Genomic DNA, 25,273 nt, shown 5'->3' with positions numbered 1-25,273 from the left:
ACACCCTCTTGTTTTTTTTAACTGTCCATGGTTTTAGAAAGAATTCCTTCACTCACTCCATTTGAGTGCACTTTGTTTCCTGTCAAACTATTAAATGATACAAAGGATTAGCTTTAGAACTTAGTTATCTAAGAAATGAAAAATCATTCAGTATACATATGATCAACCTATTTCTTTACTCTAATTTTTGCTTTAAATGTTACACTACACATGAAGAGCGTGCCCTGGTCTTGTTTATACATCCATAAAAATATGCTCAGGTTATTTTTCAAGAGGAAACAGAAGATGGGTAGTGGGGATAGATCAGGAAGTATAACCCAAATGATCAAAAGACAGGAAATGTAAAAAGATATTAACACATTGTCTCAGAAAACCCCGGTAAGCATGATGCTCTATCAGCAGTGGCCAGCATTTAGTGGAAAGCCTGCTGTGTACCAGTCCCTGTTCTGAACAACTGACGTGTTCCTTGCTACTCCCTTCTCAGGCACAGGACGGAGTTGCTCTCCCTCTTCCAGTGGAGAATCTGGCCCAGAGCAGTCCGGCAAACCCACTGGCCTTGTGGTGCAGCGCATTCTCCTGGTCAGCTGCGCTGGTCTTGCTGTGGTTTCACAAATAAGACTTAACTTATGCAAAGACTACAGAATTCTGTGAATGGATCAGCTTGCAGAGTGGCATAATAGAAAACACATGGGTTTGGGCATCGGCGTTAGGTTTGATTCTCAAAAGTCCGTTTAAATTATTCCTCAGCGTGCCTGGTTTTCTTCTTGATACATTTTATAAGATTGCACATGATTTGCTGTTGTGTTTTGTGTCGTATTCTAATGAGAATTTACAATTTTTTCTCTAGGTTTCTGAGCTGTAACTATGCCTGTTAACAGGTCACCTGTGATCAATAAATTTGGAATAATATCTTCCAGTTACCATGAAGAACTCTTGAAATCTACTTCTCAAAGTGCAAATAGAAAGAAGAGTCAGAAACCAAAGTAAGTTTGAGATTTTATGCTATTTTATGTCCGTGTTCTAATTCATTATCGGTAATTTTGAAAATTAAAAAAATTGTGAAATTTGCTTCTTCTCCCCCCCCTCCCCTTTCTGGTCTTGCTTGGTTCTATCCTAGGTCTCTGGGCCATCCACTCCCTGGTTCCTGGCCCTCCAGGCAGTGTCAGGGGTGGTCTCCTTGTGAGACTCCTAATAGTGGGAACAGGGCTGTCTCTAACTCTTTTGCCTGCTTTTAGGACCTTTTCCTCCTGCTGTGTTGCCTCATCTAGCCTTAATATGAGGTGAAGTGATTATTGTTATTATTATTATCATCATCATCATCATCATTATTGCAACTTGAAATGCTGTGTTTGGTTGCTCTCCCTGAGAGGCCTTCTCTTTTCTGTAGGGAAATGGAGGCCGAGTAGATGGGGGTGGGGTGGGGGAGAAGAAGTGCCGGGGAGGGACTGGGGGGAGAGGAGGGAGGGAAAAGCTTCAGTCACAATGTAACACATGAAAAAAGAATACGTAAAAAAATTGTGAAATTATAAAAAAAAATCACAGCTTTGTATCTGGAGATAAAAATATGAAAGATTAATATTTTCAATTAGTTTCATGTATTATATTAGCATATATTGTAAAAGTTGTAAATTACACATTTTATTTTAAATAAACATTTTTCTATATTTTCGTGTAATTTAAATTGCTATTGGATTCATGAGATGCATGAGCAAAAACTCTTAATAATGGCTATTTTAGTTACTTTTAGGATTTTGCTTTGAAATTTAGACATAATAGGATGTTTTCCCGTTTTAAAATGATTGGGATAAAGTTTCTGAAATGAATGCAAGGGCCACTTAGGGGAGCTGTTGCTAAGACTTTACCATCCCAAGAAGTGTATTTTTCCTGTGTTTATTTATTGTTTTAGTTGTTGCAGTTCTGGTTTTATTCTAAGATTATACTAATCTGTATGAGAGTGAGGTGAGGCAGGAAAAGTTATTATCTATCAATAACCCCATAGTGATGTATTCAACGTTGTACCAATATGTCAGATAAGCAAGTAAAAATGATCAGTGCGTCTAAACAGTCAAAGACATTAGAAACAGAAACACAGGCCCAAGTGATATTGACTTAGTAATTCTTTTACTCTTGGAAGCCTAGGCAGCAGAGGAAAAATTGTTTGTATGAAGATGTTCATAGCAGGACTGATTACATTTAAAATTGCAAGTTTTCAAGTGCTTAGTATAGGAATGGCCAAATCAACAAAGTGCTTGTAACAGTAGGGCTATATTGGAAATATTTGTAAGAAAAAATAAATTTATCATATTTAAAGGAGTTTCACAAGGAACTGGATATTTCTAACTTGTTAATGTGTATCTCACTAACTTGTTTATATGTATCTCACTAACTTGTTACTATGTAACTCATACATGTTTAGTTTATTGGTAACTTAAGGTCTCAGATAAGTGTTCAATACCAGTTCTACTTATCTGATACAATTTGAAACAGCTGTTCTTTAACTTTTCCCCCCATCTGAGATACTCTCTCGTAGTCTGATCTGATCACAAATCCACGGCTCACACTCTGTCCCCAACACATTCAGAAAATCAGTAGACTTCTCAGTTGTAGAAGCAGGCACATTGTATCCTAGCTTTTCCCTTTTACTCTCATCAAATTGACATTGTCAAGATCACAGAAGCATGATAAGGTAATGGAGTACATGCTTTTCCTCCATAGTCTAACATTTACCTTAACGGGGACACAATCGGAAATTAGCCTTACGTAGCAAAAATGATAATCCGAGAATTGATCATACTAGTGACAACTGGTGGGATCTCCTTCTCAACTTGTGGTATAGTCACTGTGGCAAAGACTGCTAATTGCTCCTTACCTAGATCCCTTTTCTCGTTTGCTCACATTGACAGAAATTTCAGTAGGACACACAGTGAAGCATTAAAACCTGCCTTTCTCAGGTCTCCTTGCTGTTAATGGGACTGTGGGTATGATCCCTTTAAGTGCCATGTTAGCAGAAATTTTGTTAGACTTTAATTTTGTGCTCCTTAACAAGGAAAAGCATGTTTTCTTGTTCTTTGTTGCTTCTTTTAGTGGGAATTGGGAGGTGGCTGCAGCCACTAGAGCAGAGGCTTTGAAACACAAAATGGAAGATATATGTTGAGGACAACAAAGGAGCAAGAAAACCAAGTGTAGACCTCCTATGCAGACACACCATCCTGGATCTCATATCTTTGGTCTTCTATCTGAAAAAGAAGTGTTTGTCTTGATTACAATAATTTTGCCATTTTATAGCAGTTTGCAATGTGTTTCTAGGTAGCTCGTGACATAATTTCTCTGTAACAAAGCTACTAGCAGTGCTCTATAGACCCAGTTTGTCTTTATTCTCTTTCCAGAGGACTCATTGATTGCTCAACTGAGTAAGGCATTCACTTTTGGGCTTTGAACCAGTGGGATTAGTAAAGAATATTTACCTTTTACAGCCATTTTTTTCTGGGTTCTTACACATTCAAGTATATAGGTGAGAGATGTTCATACACATTACAGACAAATAGTACACTGTGACTTAACCCTGAACTGTCTAAATTTTAGTGTTCTCTGGCATAACACCTTCTGATAGAAAGAAAATTAAGAATCCCCTGTCTTACTGCATTTTCTCCTTGGATACCATTTCCATTCTACATCTGTGAGTTTATTCCAAGAAGGGATACTCCTGATTTCATCAGACAGTTCCTTGTGGCATCAGAAGGTCATCTCATGCTCAATGGAAAAGTCACATGTATTTACTACTTAAATTTTGCTTTAATTGACATGTTATACATATTACATATTGTGATAATTCTATACTTGTGAAGAGCATGTAATGTTCAAATCTGAATGCTCATCATTTCTTTGTGCAGGGAACCCTTGATCCCTTCAAGATCCTTTTGAGGTACATAATTTTTAAAGCTACACTCACCTTATTATTCTATAATGCACTAGAATGTATTCCTGTGTGTTGATTGGTACCTGATCTCTTTCTCTATCCCCTCCCTTTTCCCCAATCATAGACTTTATGATCACTATTCTACTCTCAAATTTGAGGAGACAAACTATGTTAGCTTCTACATATAACTGAGAATATATTACTGTGCCTGGATTACTCCAATTAGTATAAGGTCCCCTAGCTACATCATGTTGCTGGAAACAGGATTTTATTCTTTTTTTTTTTTATTGCAGAATAACATTCTACTGTGTGCTTATTGTTATTTATTTGCAGCGCTATTTACTGGGTGAGAGAAAACACTATAAGAGTATCATCAGGGAGGGGAAGTATAGAGAATGTGAATATGCCTACCAGAAACGAATGGTGTAGAGAGAGAGCTGGAGGGTGGTGAACGGGTGGAATCTGTTTTTATAGGTCACCTCGTGCGTGCGCATATGGGCTTAAGTAGCTACACCATGCATGCACATAGATTATGTGATCACAGAGCACAGACTATGTGACCACTCGGTGCACCAATTACGTAGGACAGAAGGCCCTGGGGTGACTAAGCATTTTGCCTGACTGCTAGACAGCGCATGTAGCTAGGAATTATAACATACTACATTTTCTTTATCCATTTATTCTACAGTGGGTCTTCCTTTGGCTCCTGGAACTGATGGGTCATCTGAAAGTTCCATTTTTAGCTTGGTTCTTTTTGTTTCTTTGTTTTTAAGAATGTGACACCATTTTCAATGATGGCTATTTCAGTTTCTGCTCTCACCCACAGTGAGAAGAGTACACTTTTCTTTATATTTCACTGACTTTGCTTCCCAAACATAGCCATTTGGCCAGGGTAAAGTGGCATATTATCACAGTTAGGATTTCTATTTCCCTGATTGTATTAGTGATGCTGAGGCTTCTTCCTTCAAATTTGTTGGCTATTTATGTTTCTTCCTTTCTTAAAAAATGAGTGTCTATCTAGATCATCTCTCTCTTTGTTATGTTGCCTAGTCTTACTACTGTTGAGCTGTTTGTGTTCCTTACATATTGTATATATCAGTCCTGGTCAAGCGAATCTTTGGCAAATGTCTCATCCCTGCCTCCAGCTCTCTTTTCAGCTTCTAATTCTTTTCTTCATTGGGCCAAGTTGTGATCCTTTCATATCTATTGCTTTTGTTGTCTGTGTTTTGGGGATGTTATCCAAAATCTTTGTCCATACTAGTGTTTCCTCCAGATTTCCTCCTAGCATCTCATAGTTTAAAGTACTGCATTTAGTTTTTTGATCTATTTTGATTTTAGTTTTGTGTTTGGGGTCTACTTTTATCTTTGGCATATGGGTATCCAGTTTTCCCAGTACCATTTACAGAAGAATCCGTCCTTCCTTCAATATATGTTCTTGGCATCTTTGTGAAAAATCTTTTGGCTGTAAGCACATGAGTATATTTCTGGGTTTTCTGTCCTGTGGATGTGTGTGTCAGGATTTTTGGAAAATCATGTGCATATGAATCTATCAGTCATGTTATTTTACTTTCAGTGAATAATGGGGGAAATGAAAAGGATGAAATACATGTCTTTTCTTTTTGAATTAAACATTATACTATATATTATATTATATTTATACATGTATATAAGATATTTAGATCTAACCTACTCCCCATTTTTCCCCCACTTCAATTCCTTGCCTACCCCCACTTCCTCTACTTTTCCCTGAAGGTCCTTTCTTAAGCAAAGCATTTCAAGCAGTTTGTCTTTGTTATTTAAATACATGAATTCAAATACTGTTATCCATGTAGCTAACTAAATCTCTTTGAGATCAATAATAACATTTAAGGATAGATGACATTAAACACCAGAAGTCTGGCTGTTTTCAAGTGTGCTTCCTAGGGATAACCTTGAGAGCCCCTGGACTGTTACCAAACTCAGAAGAGAAAGTTTATAAATTCAAGAGCAAACATTTAGAAAGGAAAGTATTCTGAATTTTCTTCTAAATGGCTTTTGCTCAAAATTCAGTATGTATTCCCAACCTTTTCTTCCAATGTCTGCTTAGAATTCTATTTACTAGTGGCTATTAAGTTGGAGGACCTGTACTTTCGAAGCATTTACTATGACTGCATCGTGAATTTAAAATCTAAAGAAATATCAAAATGGAATTAGAGACCATGTCAGGTTACAAACGATCTTAGAGGCCAGTCCCTCTTCTTCCAGTTGTGGACCATAAAGCCTATTGGACATGCATAGTGTGCAGATTCTGCAGTCACTCACATAAGTCAAGGATGACAGAAGATATTTCCAGTGTCTGACTTTAGAAGTCCAGGCAAGATCATTGAGTCAAGCATGACCAATTCAGGGGAGTGCTGTGTTCATGCTGCTGTGCACTCCCATATCACTGACTCGATTCCTTATTTATTCTCTTCAGGGTAATGAATCTGTCCCAAAGTTGCTGCTGCATCTCCATGTATCATGGCTGCAGCAAGGGGTAGACCTCATTCATCCTGTGGGCACTTCTGATTTTTAGGAGGAGGAATATTAATTATAATTTGAAATTGCTATCTGTGGTAGTTTGAATGTAATGACCCCATAAGCCCATTGAGAGTGGCACTATTAGGAGATGTGGCTTGTTGGAGTAGGTGTGGCATTGTTGGAGGAAATGTGTCACTATAGGGATGGGCTTTGAGGTCTCATATATGCTCAAGCCATGCCCAGTGTCTCAGACCACTTCCTGTTGCCTGCAAGTCAAGATGTAGGTCTCTCAGCTCCCTTTCCAGCACCATGTCTGTCTTCGCATTGCCATGTTCTACTATGATGATAATGGACTGAATCTCTGAACTATATATAAGCTAGCCACCCCAATTAAATGTTTCTCTTTATAAAAGTTGCTGTGGCCATGGTGTCTCTTCACAGCAATAGAAACCCTAACTAAGACAGAACTTGGTACCAGGGACTGAGGTATTGCTCTGATAAGAATGACCATGCTTTTGTTTGAAGGAATATGGACCTTGGAACTGTGAATTAGAAAAGCAGTTGAACACTTTAAGTGCTGCTTAATGGGCCATCCTGGTAGGAACATAGAGGACAGTAGTGCTGAGTGAGTGTGATTTGAACTGTTGGTGCCTGGATCAAGAGGTTTCAGAGGAGATGAATGCTAATATGTGGCCTACAGACCAGTCTTGTGATATTTTCATGAAGAATATGGCTACTTTTTGCCCTTATCTGAAAAGTCTGGCTGAGGCTAAAGTGAAGAGATTTGGATTACTTCCATTGGCAAAAAGATCTCTCAAAACAGCCTAGTATAGACTCTGTCATGTGGTTATTAGTGTTAACTCTAATGAAGATTTATAATGAAAAGGAGCAAGCTGAGAAAGGAAAAACACAAAATGTACAATTTGAGGAGAAAAGGAGCACCAGGAAGTAGAATGAAGCAAAGTCCTGTGTTTGAGGAGATACACAGATTAAGAAATGGAATAAAGGGAGTGGTGACCTCAGGGCAAGATCCCTCCCAGCTAAGTTTCCAACTTGTGAAAAGGAATTAAAGAAAAGTTTAGAGCCAGGTGTGGTGGTGCACACTTTTAATATTAGCACCTGGAAAGCAGAGGCTGATGGATCTCTGAGTTTGAGGCTAGCCTGGTTTACAGAGCAAGTTCCGGAACAGCCTGGCTGAGGCAGTGAAGGAAACCATCAAAGACAGAAAGTTGGTGAAGATGTAATTGAATGAGGAGGCCATGTTCCACCTTCAGCAAGCAGCAGAACTTGGCACCTTCTGTCACATGGCTCTGGCTTTAGAGTCAAGGATAGAAAAAAATGAGTTATGGAATATTCCTCCATGACTAAGGAAAGCTGATGAGGCCAGGCATGTGTCAGGGGTGTCCCTGAATAGAGGTCTAGAGAGGCCATTGTGTGAAGCTGTGAAGGTAAAGCCTATATTGCCTTGGAGACCCCAAGACATTGGAGATGGCAGAGCCACAGGATGCCTGAGAAGAAGAGCTGCTAACAAGGAGTGGAACCAGCCCAAGAGAGAGAAGTGTGTTACAGTCAACAAAGCTGAAAGGAGTTAGAGATCTGAGGAGCATTTTGACATCAGACATGGAGATGCAAAGTTTGGAGTGGAACCATCCCAAGAGAGAGAAGTGTGTTACAGTCAACAAAGCTGAAAGGAGCTACAGATCTGAAGTACATTTTGACATCAGACATGGAGATGAGATGCAGAGTTTGGAGTTTGCCCAGCCAGTTTTCAGTTTTGCTTTGGTCCAGTATTTCCTCACTATTCTCCCTTCACTATGTTTTGGAATGATAATGTATATCCTGTGCCATTGTATGTTGGAAGTATGTAATCTGTTTTTTGATTTTGATTTTATAGGGGATTACAGTTAAGAGACTGCATGAATCTCAGAAGAGACTTTGAACTTTGGACTTTAAAACATTGTTGAGACTATGGTAGACTTTTGAAGTTGGACTAAATGTATTTTGCGTTGTTGTATGGTTACATGCTTATGGAGACCAAGAGTAGAATGTGGTAGTTTGAATGTAATTGCCCCCATAAGCTCACTGGGAGTGGCACCATTATGAGGTGTGGCTTGTTGAAGTAGGTATGGCCTTGTTAGAGGAAGTATGTCACTGTGGAGGCAGGCTTTGTGGTCCCATATATGCTCAAGCCATGCCCGGTGTCTCAGACAACTTCCTGTTGCCTGCGGATCAAAGATGTAAAACTCTCAGCTCCTTCTCCAGCACCATGTCTGCTTGCATACCACCATGTTGCACTGTGATGATAATGGACTGAACTTTAAGCTGCCCAGTTAAATGTTTTTCTTTATAAGAGTTGCTGTGGCCAAAGTGTCTCTTCACAGCAATAGAAACCCTAACTTAGACACTATCTGTTTTTTTTTTTGTTTTTTTTTGTTTTGTTTTTTTTTTGGTTTTTTGAGACAGGGTTTCTCTGTGTAGTTTTGCACCTTTCCTGGAACTCACTTGGTAGCCCAGGCTGGCCTTGAACTCACAGAGATCCACCTGACTCTGCCTCCTGAGTGCTGGGATTAAAGGCGTGCGCCACCACCGCCCGGCCCACTATCTGTTTTTAACCTGCTGTACCAAATTTATATACAATAAAGAGTAGTCAATATTTTAAGTTTTTGTTTCTTTTTTAATCCATGTGTCGATTAACACTCTTAAAAACATATTTTTTAAAATTTCTATAATGAAATTACTCTCATAATGATTTGACCAACTCTTTACATATGAATTGTAATGTCTTTTGGTCTTCAGTATTGATGTATCTGTAGATATGTACAGTTTGGGAATTGTTTTCTTCTTTAATTTTTTTTTTATTTGTGACTATGAACTTTTTTCATGAGATAGGTTAATTTTCAAACTCTGATAATTAATGATGATGAAGATGATGATATAATAAGGCTACCTTGTAGAACTCCATACCAAAAGATGTAGCCAGACCTATTTTTTAATTGAATACTGTGTGTTTTTAGCACATATCAAAGGTATCATGATTAAGTTGACAGATACAATCTGAATATTACTGTCTTCTTAGTTACTTTTCTATTTCTGTGAATAGACACCATGACTCAGACCTAGGAAACTTATAAAAGAAAGCATTTAACTGGAGGCTTGCTTATAGTTTCAGAAGGTGAGTTCATGGCCATCATGGTAGGGAGCATGGTGGCAGGCAGGCAGGCATGGAGGAGCTCACAGCTCACATCTGATCCACAAACAGAAGACAGAGAGATGGGTGAGGGGAGGTAGAGCCTGGTATGAAATTTTAAAACCTCAAATCCTCCCCACCTGTGACACACCTTCTCCAACAATCCCCTAATCCTTCCTAAATAGTTGTGAACAAAAACTCCTGAAAGAAGCTATACCTTTACATATGACGGACGATTAGAATTCCAGTTCTGTGGAGAGGTTGGAATGTTGCAGGTTCAAAAGCTGTTTAACTTACCTTAGTCTAGTTCTAGCATCAGGGCAGCTCTCTTCACTCACCTCTGTGTCAGAACTAACATCCTGTGACTAACAGATAGAAAGATGGAATCTAATAACTTAGCAGACCACTAGCTTCTACCAACCCAAAGCTCAGAGAGCATTGGGCCTACAGAAAAGCTCCCTTGTCCCCATCTCTCTGTATCTGTCAATGCCTCACCAATGTATTTTAAATTTGTCTTGATTAATGGCTTTCTTTGCTCTATAAAACTATAAAACTTCATGAAACTGCTTCCACATTGGAACATGGAATTTGGGGTAACCTAAATCTATGTTCAGCCAATCATTTGAAATTCCTGGAGAAAGGATTGGCCTGAGCTAGTGTGAATCAGACCCGTTCAACAGTGGTCAGAGGGTGTCAGGGTCAGACACATGGGTCAAAGATGGGTCTTCAGTACATCAGTCCAGTGGGTGTTTTGAGTAATGGACAGTTTTCCATATTAATTCACATATACTTTGAATCCCAATATCTCACTTGTTAGTCTCCTAGATATCTTTCTGTTATTTTTACTTTATTTTTTTCTCTCCTGGATTTATCCACACATCTCCTCTAAGCTTTTTTTTTTTTCCTTCTCTTAGGAATTTTCTACTTGAAAAGTGTTGGTTTAAACTCTCTCTGACACAGAGGAGAAATTAGATTTTTGCTTGCAGGTCTTACCTCCGTTTTAATGCCTGCCTCATGAATATAGTGTATGGCTGTCCCATAGGAAAAACCAAACCAAGTACATCTTGAGTGTTGTATTTTAAAAACAGTGGGAAGGAGTCACACCATACAACGGGGTCCACATAGGAGGTTTGTTGAAGAAAGGAGAGAGAAAGGGGCAAAGAAGGGGGTCAGAGACCAGTCCCTGAGGATGAGGGAGAAAAAGAGAAAGGAGACAGAGAGAGAGAGAGAGAGAGAGAGAGAGAGAGAGAGAGAGAGAGAGAGAGAGAGAGAAGGGGAGAAGAGAGGAGGGAGGAAAGGGGGGAGAGGGGGGAGAGGGGAGAGGGGGGAGGGGAGAAGGGAGAGCAGAGAGGGAAGAGAGGAGTCAGGATGTGTACAAGGCCCGTCTTTTATAAGGAAACGTAGCAAATGCACACAGAGGGTGCTCTTAGTGGCTGCAGCTGAGGTATATCCTGCCAGGACCCTAAGGGCAGGCCAGTACAGATTCCTAAATGCTAACATTGAGTAATACAAATAATCTGCCTAAGTTTTTCCTGTCTGATTCTCATGATGTTTTCTTCTCATGTAGGCTAAAAGCCCTGAGCCCATCTGCATGCCTAGCTCACAACTGTGGTGATATTTTGTTTGTGCTCTAACAAATAAAGCTTGCCTGGAGATCAGAGTGCAGAGCTAGCCACTAGAGGCCAGCCAGTGGTGGCACACACCTTTAATCCCAGCACTTGGGATCTCATGCCTTTGATTCCAGTACTTGGGAGGCACACATTTTTAATCCCAGCACTTGGGAGGAGGAAACAGGAAGTGATACAGCTGGGTGGAGAGAGGAAGTGACAAGGCTGGATGGAGAGAGGAAGTGATAAGGCTGGATGGAGAGAGGAAGTGACAAGGCTGGATGGAGAGAGGAAGTGATAAGGCTGGATGGAGACAGGAGCTCAGCTCTTTTGGTCTGAGGATTTGGTAGAGATAAGAAGCAGCTGTGGCTTGTTTCTTTATGTCATTTACCCCTATATCTGACTCCGGGTTTTTATTAAGACCAATTAGAATTCATGCTACATACAACCTCTTTTCCCAAATTAGTCATAAAGCCTTTTGGTTTAGCTTTTTAGATGTTAGCTTGATTTAGCATGGCTTTCACTGGCTTCTGCCCAATTCCTCTGCCCAGTGTGACTATGAACTCACAGTAACAGAGAAAGGACTGTGAATGGACAGTCACTGTTCTGCTGTCCTCTAGGTCCTGTCAGTTCAAGCACCAAGCATTTCCTGAATTGTTGAAGAAAAATAGTCATGTTTATAACTGACTGTTACCCAGCACCGAGTTTATGCCAGCAAACAGGCTGTGTGTTCTGGATTACTGCTTTTTAAACTCCCATGAGATACTGTCTCTGTTTCAATAGATGGGAAATTACAGCTCACCTATACTGAGTCACTGAAGAGTATTGAATTCTCATGGCATTTTACTGCCCTCTCCTAGTAGGTCTCCTCTATGTGAAATGTTTTGTAAAGTGTGGTGGTTTGAATGAGAATGGCCCACATAGTATGCGCATATATATTTGAATGCTTGATCCCTAGTTGGTAGAACTGTTTTGGGAAGGGTTAGAGGTAGGTTTGTTGGAGGAGGTGTGTCACTGGGGATGTGCTTTAGATTTCAAAAGCCCACTGTCCTCCGTTAGCTTTTTGTCTTGTGCCTGTGGATCAGGATGTAAATTCTTAGCTAGTGCACCATGCCTGGCTGCCTCCTGCCACATTCCCTGCCATGATGGTCATGGTCTCCAGCCCTCTGACACTGTGAACAAGCACCCGGTTAAATGCTCTCTTTTATAAGAGTAGCCACGGTCATGGTGTCATGGTGTCTCGTCACAGTAACAGAACAGTGACTAGGACACAAAGCACCACATTCCTTTCCCAGACTGTGAGCTTCCTGAGGCTGGTTCTCCTTCCTCACCTAGCTTTCCTGGGAGCTAGCAGAATATTTTCATTACATTTTTATGAATGAACTGAATTGCAGTTGATATAAATAGTCAGTTTGGATTAGGTATCCATGCAACCAAGAGACTTTAGTATGTTTTGCTTTCTATGTAAAATTAAAATGATGGTCTTTGTGGGCTGCCTGTTTAACAAGATTGTACTTTTTACTCCTGGAATAGATTGGGTTTATCTTTGTGAAATCCTTTGATATTTCGAAGAAATTGGAATGTAGGAAGCTAAATTATATTTTATTTTTCAAATACCTATACTATTTTTTTTATCATTCCTCCTGTGGCTTATCATTTATTGTATGTTTATAGTGTATATTACTAACAGAAGGGTTAATTTGTTCTATTTTCAATGGGAAAGAAATTGTTAAAAAATAGCTGTTTTTATTTCCTGTTTAATATTTATTAACATGATCTGTGGGAGACCAATTAAGGCATTCAATATCTGCACTGAAAGCAGGAAATTATTAACTTTGCATATTCCCAATGGAGCATTACAGACCACAACCTATGTTGAAAAATAATTGACAAAAATGAAATTATTTATAAGATTTTCTAAGCACATGAATTCGAATTAGATACTATTTCATCCCAAGGCTTTCTTTTGCTTTAGAAATAAATGCATCTCAGAGTTAATGAGGCAGTTGAGGTAAAATATTTAATTTCAGAAAATAAATTTTAAATTTATATTCAAAACCCTAGATAGTATGTATATAGGCATACCTGGGGGTGCCACGTTTGTTATCAGGGGAAATCTGTTTAAAGTTCATTAATATTGTTTTACTATGAAGACACACACGTTGCAAGCTCCTATAGATGATTCTGACTGATACTCCAAAAAGAGCTCCAAGATCTTGAGTTGCAGCTTATTTATTTATTTTAATTAATTAATTTTTTGGTTTTTCAAGACGAGGTTTCACTTGTATAGCCCTGGCTGTCCTGGAACTCACTCTGTAGATCAGGCTGGCCTTGAGCTCACAGAGATCCACTTGCCTCTGCCTCCCGAGTGCTGGGATTAAAGGCGTGTGCCACCACTGCCTGAGTGGCGGCTTGTTTTTTATATATATATATATATATATTTAACTTTTAAAGATATGCACTTCAGTGTGTTATTTAAGCTTTCTTTCCCTTTTCATAATGCAGTGTACATTCTGGACATTTCAATCAGCATATCTAAACACCAGATGTTCACTAAGCAAATTTATGTATATTAATTTAATATATATTTATTACTATATATTAGTAATATACTAATAACACATACATATATAAACATGCATAACAGCATAGAGAAACCGAAACCACAACAATGACTATTGGGTAGCTGCATCAATATTAAATCATAGGACATATTTCTGTGGTCTTACAGCTAGGCATTAGGTGAGTCCTTGGTGCTTTGTAATTACACATTTCCAAGCACAGTCTCGTCCCCTCTGCTGCTGTCACCACTGGTCCCTTCCCCTCACCCTAGTCTACTTCCCGTCACTGTGCCCAGCCTCCCATGGCCCCCTTTTCTACGCTCACCCACTTCTTCTCTGAACAGCTGTCTCAGATTTCTTTTTCAGTCTGTAAATGTCATCTTTTCCTGCTCTAACTTAAACTCTGCACTGCCTTCCAATCACGTCACAAATAAAATTCCAACACTACCTCACAGTCAAAATACCTCCCAAGATCTGGTCCCAGGCTACCTTCCCTCTAAGAGAAAGTTCCTAAACTATAAAGGAAAAATATAATGTTGTGTACGTAGGAAAATTTAATGTGTGCCCACACTCAGCAATGAAAAAAGTGTTAAATTAAGACAAACATACCTGCAAAGTATGTAAATATTTAATGATAATTAAACTAATAATTATTAACCAGCTATTCAGTTTGTATGTCCCTCCTCCCTTTTTAAAAGGAAGGATTGAAGCTGGGCGTGGTGATGCACACCTCTAATCCCAGCACTCAGGAAGCAGAGGCAGGCAGATCTCCATGAGCTGGAGGCCAGCCTGGTCTATAAATGGAGATCCAGGACAGCCAGGGCTACACAGAGAAACCCTGTCTTGAAAAACAAAAACAAACAAAAAATTGATTTATTTATTAGAGCACCTGTATTTTACATTTTCTTATTTTTATTACTTCTTTGAGAACTTCATACAATGTGTTTTGATCACATTCACCCCTTCCTCTAACAACCCCCAGGGCCCCTCCTTTTCACTCCCCACCCAACTTTGTGTTCTCTCTCTCTTTTCAAACTCATCAGGTCCAATTTGTGCTGTCCATATATTCTTGGATGTGTGGTCTTCCACCGGAGGACGGTCAGCCTATTCGGGGCTACACTCTCAGAGAGAACTGACTCACCGTCTTCAGCAGCTACCACTCGCTAGTAATGCCTCACTAGGGCTGGGACTCCACGCCCACGTCTCTTCTCTGAGCTGGGACTTTGTCTGGCTTGAGTTTGCACAGGTTTTATGTGTGTCGTTGCCACCATTGTGAGCTCATCTGTTTAACTGTCTGGCTGTGTCCAGAAAACATTGTTTCCCTGAAGTCATCCACCAACTTCTGACTCTTACAATCTCTTCACCCCCTCTTACACAATGGGGGCATGATATAAATGTCCCATTTAGGGCTCAGGGTTCTGCAGTCATTTATTTCCTGCACGTTGATGGGTTGTGGGTCTTTGTACTCATCACTATCTGCTACTAAAAGAAGGTTTTCCAATGAGGGTTGGGAAATGCATTATCGTATGGACATAACAATAGATCATCAGGAGTTGGCTTAATATGATGACTATTTAGCAGACTAAGGGTATTAGCATCACCCCTATGTCCTAAGGCCTGTCCTTGGCCCAACAACAGCATAAAATCTGGTTTACATCTTATGGATTAGTGATTAAATACAATCAGGAAGTGATTGGTTTCTTCCATAATATTCATGCTACTATTGCACCAGTATTGGCAAAATTATTAAGGTCACTCCACGTAGTTAAAAGGGAGGTTTATTTTGTGGGGTAACTTACAAGTGAAGGGACAGGTAACAGGGTCTGGGAAAGGTGTGGCGCAGTCCGGCCGTGTTCTCTGGAGAACTCTGCTGGGTCTACCTCCAGCATCCACGGTCCAGGAACCAAGAGAGCTGGTGCATCCTGATCTTGGGTCTTCAGGGTCCTCTCTCGGCCCAGCCTTTAGGCGTGACACTTACCAAAGCCTCAATGGGGGTGGGAACTTCCAGATCAAAGCTGGAATGGCTACCCACTACACACCAGTGGGCGTGTCTTGCCAGGCTATCGTTACTATAGCTTGAAGGATTGACAGCTGGGTAAGATTCATGATTACCTCTCTTCTCTGGTAGCCTGCCCTGTACTTTCCGGCGCTGTGAAAGCCAGCCAATAGGGTTAAAGCTTTCAGGGTGAGCACCAGCTTGATTTCTCCATGTTCTATGACTCAAGTATATGGTGTTTTCAGTAACAGTGCTTAACAGACATTTTATTTTTCTTTCCTTCTTTTTGATTATTAAATGAGTTCTCGACAATTTCTTACATGTGTATAATAACTGGTTACTCCCTCCCTGAAAAGCTTTCTTTTATCTCCCTCTCATCCCTACGATCTCCAACCTGTTCTTTTTCCAGATTCACAATTTTTGGTTTTGTTGTGTGACCCATTTCCTTTAATTGGGGCCGTTTATGTGACTATTGGATTGGAATTATCCCCCGGAGCTTGGTGGAGTCAGGAGTCAACACACAACTGCAGACAGTGACTCTTCCTCTATCCACCAGCAGCGAAGGGTAGCCCTCCTCCTAACATCTTCCAATTTCTGGTTGTTATGAAAAGAGCCTTAGTGAACATGGGTAAGGAAGTATCTCTGTAGCTGGATGTAAAGTCCTTTGGGAATATGCTGGAGAGCGGTATAGCTGGACCTTGAGGTAGATCCATTGAACTGCCACACTGATTTCCACAGTGGCGGTACAGTTTGCACTCTCACCAGCGAGGAAAAGTGTTTCACTTTTCCCACATCAGCACCCCTGTTAGCTCTCATTTTTTAAAAAAAACTGTTTATTTTTAACTTTGACCATTCTGACTGGAGTAAGATGAAGTCTCAAAGTAGTTTTAATTTATATTTCCTTGAAGGCTAAGGATATTGAACATTTCTTTGTCTGTCAGCCATTTGTATTTCATCTTTTGAGAGCTCTCTTAGTTCTGCACCACCTTTTAAAATGTTTAATTGATATCCATTTTTTAGCTCTTTGTATATTTTAGATACTAACTGTCTATTGGAGGTGTTGATCTTTTCTCATTCTGTGGCCTGCTGCTTTGCCTGAATCATAGCGTTCTTTTCCATGCAGAAGCCGTTCAGCTTCACGAGGTCCTGTTTATTAATTGTTGGTTTTCACACTTGTGCTGTTGGTGGCCTGTTCAGAAAGTCTTTTCCTGTGCCAATGAGTTCAAGGCTGTTTTTTCTCTTCTATCAGGTTCAGGGTATCTAGTTTTAGGTTGAAGTCCGAAATCCATTTGAGGTTGAGTTTTGTGCAAGGTGCTAAGTATGAATCTATTTACATTCTTCTACGTCCAGTTGTTCTATTTGTCCAACGTCATTTTTTTTTTGAAGATGGACTGAAATCTTCTGTAGTACAATTTGAGATTGGGGATGATGATACCTCCAGTAATTCTTTTATTATTCAAGATTGTTTTTGCTATCCTGCTTTTTTTCTGTATTTTTATATGAAGTTGAAGATAGTTTTTTTTTTTCAATATCAGTGAAAAATTGTGTTGGGAATTGTATGGAGTCTGTAGATTGCTTTGGTAGGATGACCATTTTCACTGTATTAATGCTTCTGCCCAAACCACCATCCAGGGACTTACAGAAGGCCTTATCTACCATCATGGTATTCCACACAGTATTGCTTCTGACCAAGGAACTCACTTCACAGCCTCGAAGTATGACTGAGGGCCCCCGATCACGGACTCCATTGGTCTTACATGTTACCCACCATCCTGAAGCAGCTCCCCGAGAGAACGATGAGGTAGACTTTTGAAGACACAGTGCCAGTGGCAGTAGCCTGGAGGCTGGAACAGGGTTCTCCAGAAGGCAATATGTTCTTTAAATCAACATCCAATGTATGGTATGGTTTCTCCCATAGCTGGATTCACGAGCTCAGGGTAGAGAAGGGAATAGTTCCACTCACTGTCACCCTAGTAACCCACTAGGAAAACATTCACTTACTGTTTCTGCAACTTCAGTTTTGCTGGCCTGGAAGTTTTAGTTGCAGAATGGCAAGAGATCCTGCCAGAAGCCACAATAAATATTCCATTGAACTGGAGGTCAGACATGCCCCTGGTCAATTTGGACTTCTGATGCCCTTAAGCCAGCAGTCTAAGGAGGGAATAATAATGTTAGGAGGAGTGATTGATCCAGATTACCATGGGAAGATTGGATTATTTTTCTATAATGGAGATAGGAAAGATTATGTCCAGAGTGCAAGATATTCTTCGTGTTGCCATGTCCTGTGATTAAAGTCAATGTGACACCCTAATCGAGGCAGGATGACAGAGGGCACAGAGCAATCAGGAATGAAGGTCTGGGTCACTCTTCCAGGAAAAGAACCAAGAGTACTGAAGTGCTTGTCAGAGGTGGAGGAGGCACAGAACGGGTAGTGAGGGTGTGAGAAGTCTGGGTAGGGAGTGTACTCATAATTTCTAAAGATATTTTTAGATATGCAAACCAGGGAATGCCCTGCACGTTTAATTCTTTTAGTATTTGCATGGTTTGGATATCAAGAGTTAGAAAGTGCTCATTTTACTATATTTTTAACGTGTTAAAGAGAGGTCTATCAGTCTTGGAATGTTTGACTGGATTATTTATGGGGACATCTGATCCTGATTTCTTTCCTTGAGAACATTTTAATCAATACTCTGCTCTCCTTATTTGTTATTGTTCTGTTTAGCCCTTCTACCTCTTGATTCTATTGCCTCAGTTTTGGCAGTTTTTGTATGTTTCTAAGGAATTTACACATTTTTGATAGTTAGCTAATTTATTGATATTCAATTATCATAATCTCTGGGCACTTATATTTCAGAAATAATTTACTATCTCCTTTATATACTATTCTATTTATTTGAGTTCTCTTCTTTCTTGGCTAACCTAAGAGTTTGTTAATTGTGTTTAGTTTTACAAAATAACTCTATTTTTCTGACTTTTGTATTTATTTCTCTACCTGACTTATTGCCATTTCAATCTTTTCTTTTCTTTTTTTCGAGACAGGGTTTCTCTGTGTAGTTTTGCGCCTTTCCTGGAACTCACTTTGTAGACCAGGCTGGCCTCGAACTCACAGAGATCCTCCTGCCTGTGCCTCCCGAGTGCTGGGATTAAAGGCGTGCGCCACCACCGTCTGGCGCCATTCCAATCTTTATTATTTCTTTTTCTGCTAAGTGTGCAGTCATACTTCTTCTTTTCCTTTAGATGTAAAATTAATTAATTTGTGCCTCCTCCTCCTTTTTCTTGGCTGGACTGGAACCTGCTATTACTTGCCTCTGCTTCCAAGTTGTGGGATTAAGAGCATGTACCATCACGCTTGGCTGGATCGTTTTTATTTTCTATGTAGGTATTTATATCTGTAAACTTCCTTTTAGTTATATGTGAAGGACTCTGAGGCTGTGGGAAACTATGCATAGGTGAGTTTATGCTGTCAGCATAGGGAAGGGGTGTGGAGATGTGCACTAACCACTGGCCTTGGCTGCTCCTGATGGCTGTGTTGGGTGCTGGTGGACTGGTAAATGTTTAGTTTGCCGCCAACAACACACTTACGTTCGTACTTTGAAAACTAACTTTTAGTGAGAACATAAAAATCAGCAAAGGGCCTACCTTTACCTCTGTTGACCCCCACAGTGTTTTGTATCAGTTGGAAAGTTAAATCAATTTAGGGTTCTTCTGTAGATGCTCCCAGTAGATTTAAAACAACAAACATAACACACCACAACAAATAAAAAACCCAAGAAAAACAAAACAAATAAACAAATAAACACAAAAAAACAGAAAAAAAAAACCCCTGTGCAATCCCAGATGGCAAAAAGGAAAGAGCTTCCAGGCTGTCTTCACATGTCTAATTAACAGCTCTTTTATAAATAAAAAGTGGAATGGGGAAAAGAAAGTCAAACATGGAGTTACTCATTCACAACGACAACTCTGGTGGACCACGTGAGTCCAAACCCTTCAGTTTCTCCCACATTGTACTGAGCGCTCCAGGGGGTCAAGGATGTACGTGCTTCCTTCCCACCTCTGTATCCTTGATGCACATTTTAGTGCCTGGTACAGGGGATGCTTAGGATGGTGTCAAAGAACTGGTTAGTTCGTTAACTCTTCTCCAAGTGACTTGTGTGCAGTTCCAGTTTGCAGAGTGTCTTATCATTATCTCTGCTCACTCTGAGACTGTGTGACAATGCCATTATTTTTGGCATATCTTCCTGCTAGATGAATTATAATTTATTCAGTGGGAAATTAGATTTTCATTCATTTTCTCTATACACCGCAGAGCAATTTAGTAGATTCTGAATACAGTAAACCATAAATAAACATCTTTCTATTTTTCTAGATCTTTCTTAGAAACACAATTCCAACAATTATTTGACTGCAAAGGATATAATTCATTGAATTTAACAGCTTCATAATGGTTTCCTGATTTTTTTGAGATTGGTGGGAGGAAATCTCAGCATGCAGCCCTCCCTGGCCTGGAACTTGCTTTGTAGCCTGTTCCGGCCTCTGACTCACAATGCTAACATGCCTGACTTAACCTTACTGTTGTTTTGATAGCAGCTGAGTCCACAGCCTCCTTCAATCCCCTGGAGTTCATCAATGCTGTACTCATTGTCTTTATAAGACCTCAACTTTCCCCTCCTACTTCTCTTTAAAATAATTCTTACCTTTCTGCATGAGGCCCTTCTCCTTTATAAGGCTAAGTATTGATATGTGGGAGGACTTTCTTGTCAGACTTGCTTTTGGGGACCACCATCCCCCAAATAATGACATGGAGACTTATTTTAATTATGAAAGCTTGGCCTTTAGCTTAGACTTGTTCCCAACTAGCTCTTGTAACTTAACCTGTTTATGTTAATCTATGTTCTATCACATACTTCTTTACCTCTCCTCCATTCTGTACGTCCTGTGTCTCACTGGTGATATCCTGCTGCACCAGTTTCTAACCCTCAGTTCCTCTTTCTGCCTGGAAGTCCCGCCTAGTCTCTCCTGCTTAGCTATTGGCCATTCAGCTCTTTGTTAAACCAATCAGGTACCTTAGGCAGGTGAGGCAAAACATAGATACATCTTCACCTAGTGTAAACAAATATCCTGTAACATTGTTATGTATCGATGATGCCAAAGTAGATGTATCTAATTTGAGTCTTCCTCCTGTCATTGAAGTTTCCATACCCACAGGCTTACTCTCCCATCTCCATTCATCTGACTGTTTTTGTCACAAACAGACAAATTGTGTATTCAGAATTGTGTTATCTCCTGTCTAACCACATATGTGGCTGTCCCTGTAGATGGGCTCCACTTCCTCCACTCCAGCTCTGAGCAGATCCTGAGGAGAATCTTGTGAGGGGCCCTAAGGCCTGCCACTCTTCTTGCGGAAGCCCCGATGGCATCTCCCTCACGCCGCATCCCTGTGCCCTCTCTCGCTGACTTTGCTCCATGTATCTTTTCTCCCTCGACACTTCACTGTGGTCACAGTTGTAATGAATCCACACGGAGGGAATGTAGATTTAGATTACATGGGAACAACACTGATTTACGTGAGGAGATAAATCAGCCTTCAGCATACTTGAAGCTGTGCTCAATTTTACCTATGAAGAAAATATCGAAAGACTGCTGGCAACCATTTCAGGGAAGTTTTTCACAAGACTAACACCTTTAGAAATGAGAATTTGTTTCTCAGTAGGTCTGGGCGATCTGCTCAGGTTCCGCTGATGCTACTGCTCTTGTTTATATGTAAAACATTATAATTAAAAAAGTAAAGTACTTTTCCTAGAGCATGGCTATGCTTACCTACTAGAAGATGATTAATTAAAATTTGAAGGTGATCGCTATAATTATTGTTTTTCTATACAGGCCATCATTTTCAATCACCAAAGAGTTCATATTGAAATTTAACCATCCACAGACTCCAGCAGAAAAGGAAGAATTATTGGAACAAGCTAGAAGACTACTCATTAGGTGTAAGGTAAGGGTCAGTTCTCTGGTTGCTCCGTATGCAAACTTCATTTTGTAGTTGGTAAATGCTTACTTGTTATATAATATTGAAAAAAAAATAGCTGGACAGTGGTGGCACATACCTTTAATCCCAGCACTCGGGAAGCAGAGCTAGGCAGATCTCTGTGAGTTCGAGGCCAGCCTGGGCTACAGAGTGAGTTCCAGGACAGGCTCTGAAGCTACATAGAGAAATCCTGTCTCGAAAAACCAAAAAAAAAAAAAAAAAGAAAAAAAAAGAAAAAATAAAGATGTGGGTACAGACAGCTACCTTTGTAAGTAGGTGGAGCTAAAATATTAATGTTCATTAAATTTAAGTTTATAACCAAATAATTTTGGTGAGAAGTTTCTCCATAAGAGAAAAATGTAAAGTTTTCTTGAACTCTGATCAAAAAACATTGGCATGGAAGAATGGTTTTCAGAATATACATAAGAAGTGATAAAGCCAGTGAACAAACAAGCGAAGGGATGCACATTTCCATTTGCTGTTTTCATGATTTGCTTCTCCATCACAGAGGAAGCTGGGTCTCAAGATGCTGGGCTCTGGGAAGCACGTGCATCTTCCGACTGCATGGGCAGAGGTCATCTATCTGGCTCAGTGCAAAGGGGAGATTCAAGACGGTATGTGTGGATACAATTGCAGATGAACCCCAAGTGTTTGTAGATTTGCAAAGAGATGACTTGAGAACTTAAAGTAAAGTTTTAGTAAACTTAAAGTAAGTTTTGTAAATTCTCCACTCTCCATCAAAATACCTCATAATGTCTCAATTATGAATGTTTCCTCTGTAATTCTGAGCTTAGGACTTTGACTATTAAACTTTTTGTTTTTGTTTTCATTTTTGTTTTTTTGAGACAGGGTTTCTCTGTGTAGTTTTGGTGCCTGTCCTGGATCTCACTCTGTAGCCCAGGCTGGCCCCGAACTCACAGAGATCCGCCTGGCTCTGCCTCCCGAGTGCTGGGATTAAAGACATGCGCCACCACTGCCTGGCTGACTATTAAACTTTTTAATTACAAAAGAGTTTTTTAAAAGCTTTTTCTCAGTATAGTCATTATATCTTTCTGCAAAATAGGTAATTAATTTAAAAGTCACTGTATACTGTCTTTGAATAAGTTTAGCTATGGCAGGTACCTAGATAAAGGTGTTTTTGCACTTTATATTCTTACTTATAAAACATTAATCAAATGGCCATTGGCTTGGCTTTTTTTCTTTCTGCTTTAAAACAAGAAGCGTTGCTCACGACCTTTTTTTCATTTATTACTTCTCACTTACATGACTCCTTTCAAGCAACCTCTATGCAATCTAAAAAGGAAATTAAATAACATTATTTTTAAGGGGATAACATTCCTTCTCTCGTTAAACTAAATGTTATGTGTACGCCTTATAAAATGAGTTTGAGGATGTTAACTGCTAAGGCCAGAGGATATTTCCCATGTGAATTGGGATTGGTAATGCTGGCTGAGAGCTCACTTAACTTGTTTTTATGGCTCCGCATCCCGGCACTCCCACCTCTGTTGGATGTTAAACAGATTTTGTGGGAGGGAGGACTTGTGGTCTACCACCAGCCAGCAGCCTCATTGCTGTCTGGGAGAAGGGGAAAAGGAGAGAGAAGAGAGAGGGAGGAGAGGGGCATGGGGTGGAGGTTTACGTAGAGGCTGCATTTCTTTTGGGGATTTGGCCTTGGAAATCACCCACTGCCATTTCTTCCGGGTTCTATTGATTGAAGCCGTTACTAGGCCGGCTGAAGTTTGGGGTGCCTCTCACTAGGAAGGGTGGAAAGCATTTATGGGTACAGCAGAACCCCAGAATCTGAAGGACAAATAGTGAACTGCAAGGTGGAAGTATAATATGCAAAAAGGCAAGATTAACTTTTCAGTGACACGATTTCATGTTGTTGACGTTTCAGAAGCTTTAAATATGCTCCACGCCTCCCTGGACCACGTTTCCTTTGATTGTGATCAGCTTCCTGCCCTGTTTTTCCTCGCGGAATCAGTTTTATATCGATTGTGTTGTGATGCATTCATGAAGGGCTTTTTATATTCAGTGGAAATAAAACTGCTTAAGGTACGTCTTAAATTTTAGAGAGTGTTTTAATTGTTATAGATGGAAACGACAGGGAACTACAGTGGTGTCTGCTTCAGGATCAGACAGGGCATTGGCATTTACTAGGATAGTTTCACAATCTTTGAGTGTGACTAGTAGATTGCTGCTTGATAGCCAAGTTGAAATAGTTTGCGAAAATAGAATTTCACAAACTTCAAGAATGTAATTATTTAAAAATCATCATACTGTTCTTCTAAGTGTGCATAGATTTACTTTTAAGGGTTAAAAAGAAAAAATTATTTATTTTTATTTTATATGTATGGGTCTTTTGCTTGTGTACATGCTTGTGTGTGTGTGTGTGTGTGTGTGTGTGTGTGTGTGTGTGTGTAGACTCTAGTTGTGAGCTTCCGTGTAGGTGATGGGAATGGAACCCAAGTCCTCTGCACGAGCAACACATGCTCTTAACCACTGAACTCTCTCTCTAGCCCCCTCTTTTAGGGAATTTTAATGCTATGTCCTTTATTTAAAACTTCTGAGAAATAACCTTAATCTTTCAATCTGAGGTGAGTGGTTCCCATCCCCAGTCTGTCATTCTAGAGGGACTTAGCGGGGAGCCATCATCATACGGGCTACACTTCGGAAAGTCCCTCGTCAAATGCTTCCGGGATTCACAATAGCCACAGTTTACGTGGGAAAATTTATTATAAAAATAATTTTACGAATAACTAGTGGTTTTATTGCAAATAAATTAGGCTTAAATAATGGTTTTATTATTACCAAAAAGGAAAGAAAGATTAGAAAGATTTCCTTAAGATCGCAGTGCATGTAGCACGTCCGCAAAACAAGTGAAATTGATTGAGCAAACTATGTATTTTACAGCTCTGGTTATAAGGGAATATTCCTGGATCTACCCACCATTAGGGAGTTTGGGGGAGACAGTTATATTTGATCCTCATGACCCCAGTCTTGGAGCTTTCCGAAAGTTCTCTCTCCGGTCTGGACTCCTTCAGCTGCCTTTGGTTCTTCTCTCTCCCTTATCCTCATTGAAACCTTCTTACTAGTCATGGAGCAGTCACCGTGGTGGCTTCTCTACTGTGTTCTTGCATACATCAGCAACGGTACCTTCCAATAAAATTTTCTGTCAAAAAAAAAAAAATAGCAGAAGGGAGGCTTCCAACGGTCTTGTGGTTTCGTAAGGAGCATTCTGCAAAGGGCAGGGTGGGGCCGAGGCACACAGGCCATGCTTCTCCATTGGCTGGTTTGTATTGGCTCAAACAATCAAGAGTTAGCTTTTAAATGAATGAGCTGAGAACTAAGCGGGTTGAAAGTCCACTGGACTTTAGACAAATAATGTCTCTCTAGGTTTTCAAAACCTTTCCTGCTGAAATGCTAAGTTATTTCAACTCTCTCTTATACAATTTTTTCACCTGTTTTCAAAATGGAGGCTA

General features: G+C 40.0%; 1 protein-coding gene across 3 annotated transcripts in view; it reads left to right on the top strand.

Moving 5' to 3' along the window:
• The first annotated feature begins 852 nt into the window (after window positions 1-852).
• The window catches only part of Tmem232 (transmembrane protein 232), a 232,505-nt gene continuing 208,084 nt past the window's right edge, over window positions 853-25,273 (top strand). The window contains exons 1-4 of one of the 3 annotated variants that reach the window (XM_059278233.1): window positions 853-983; window positions 21,647-21,758; window positions 22,300-22,405; window positions 23,689-23,846. In XM_059278233.1, coding sequence (XP_059134216.1) covers window positions 865-983; window positions 21,647-21,758; window positions 22,300-22,405; window positions 23,689-23,846 — 495 coding nt within the window. In that variant the 5' untranslated portion in view covers window positions 853-864. Of the gene's footprint in view, window positions 984-17,421; window positions 17,568-21,646; window positions 21,759-22,299; window positions 22,406-23,688; window positions 23,847-25,273 lie in introns of those variants that run through there. The other 2 variants (XM_059278235.1, XM_059278236.1) reach the window with 2 other exon arrangements.

Source organism: Peromyscus eremicus, chromosome 13, assembly GCF_949786415.1.
Source record: "Peromyscus eremicus chromosome 13, PerEre_H2_v1, whole genome shotgun sequence".
NCBI lineage: Eukaryota > Metazoa > Chordata > Mammalia > Rodentia > Cricetidae > Peromyscus > Peromyscus eremicus.
This window is presented reverse-complemented; position numbering and strand designations above follow the sequence as displayed.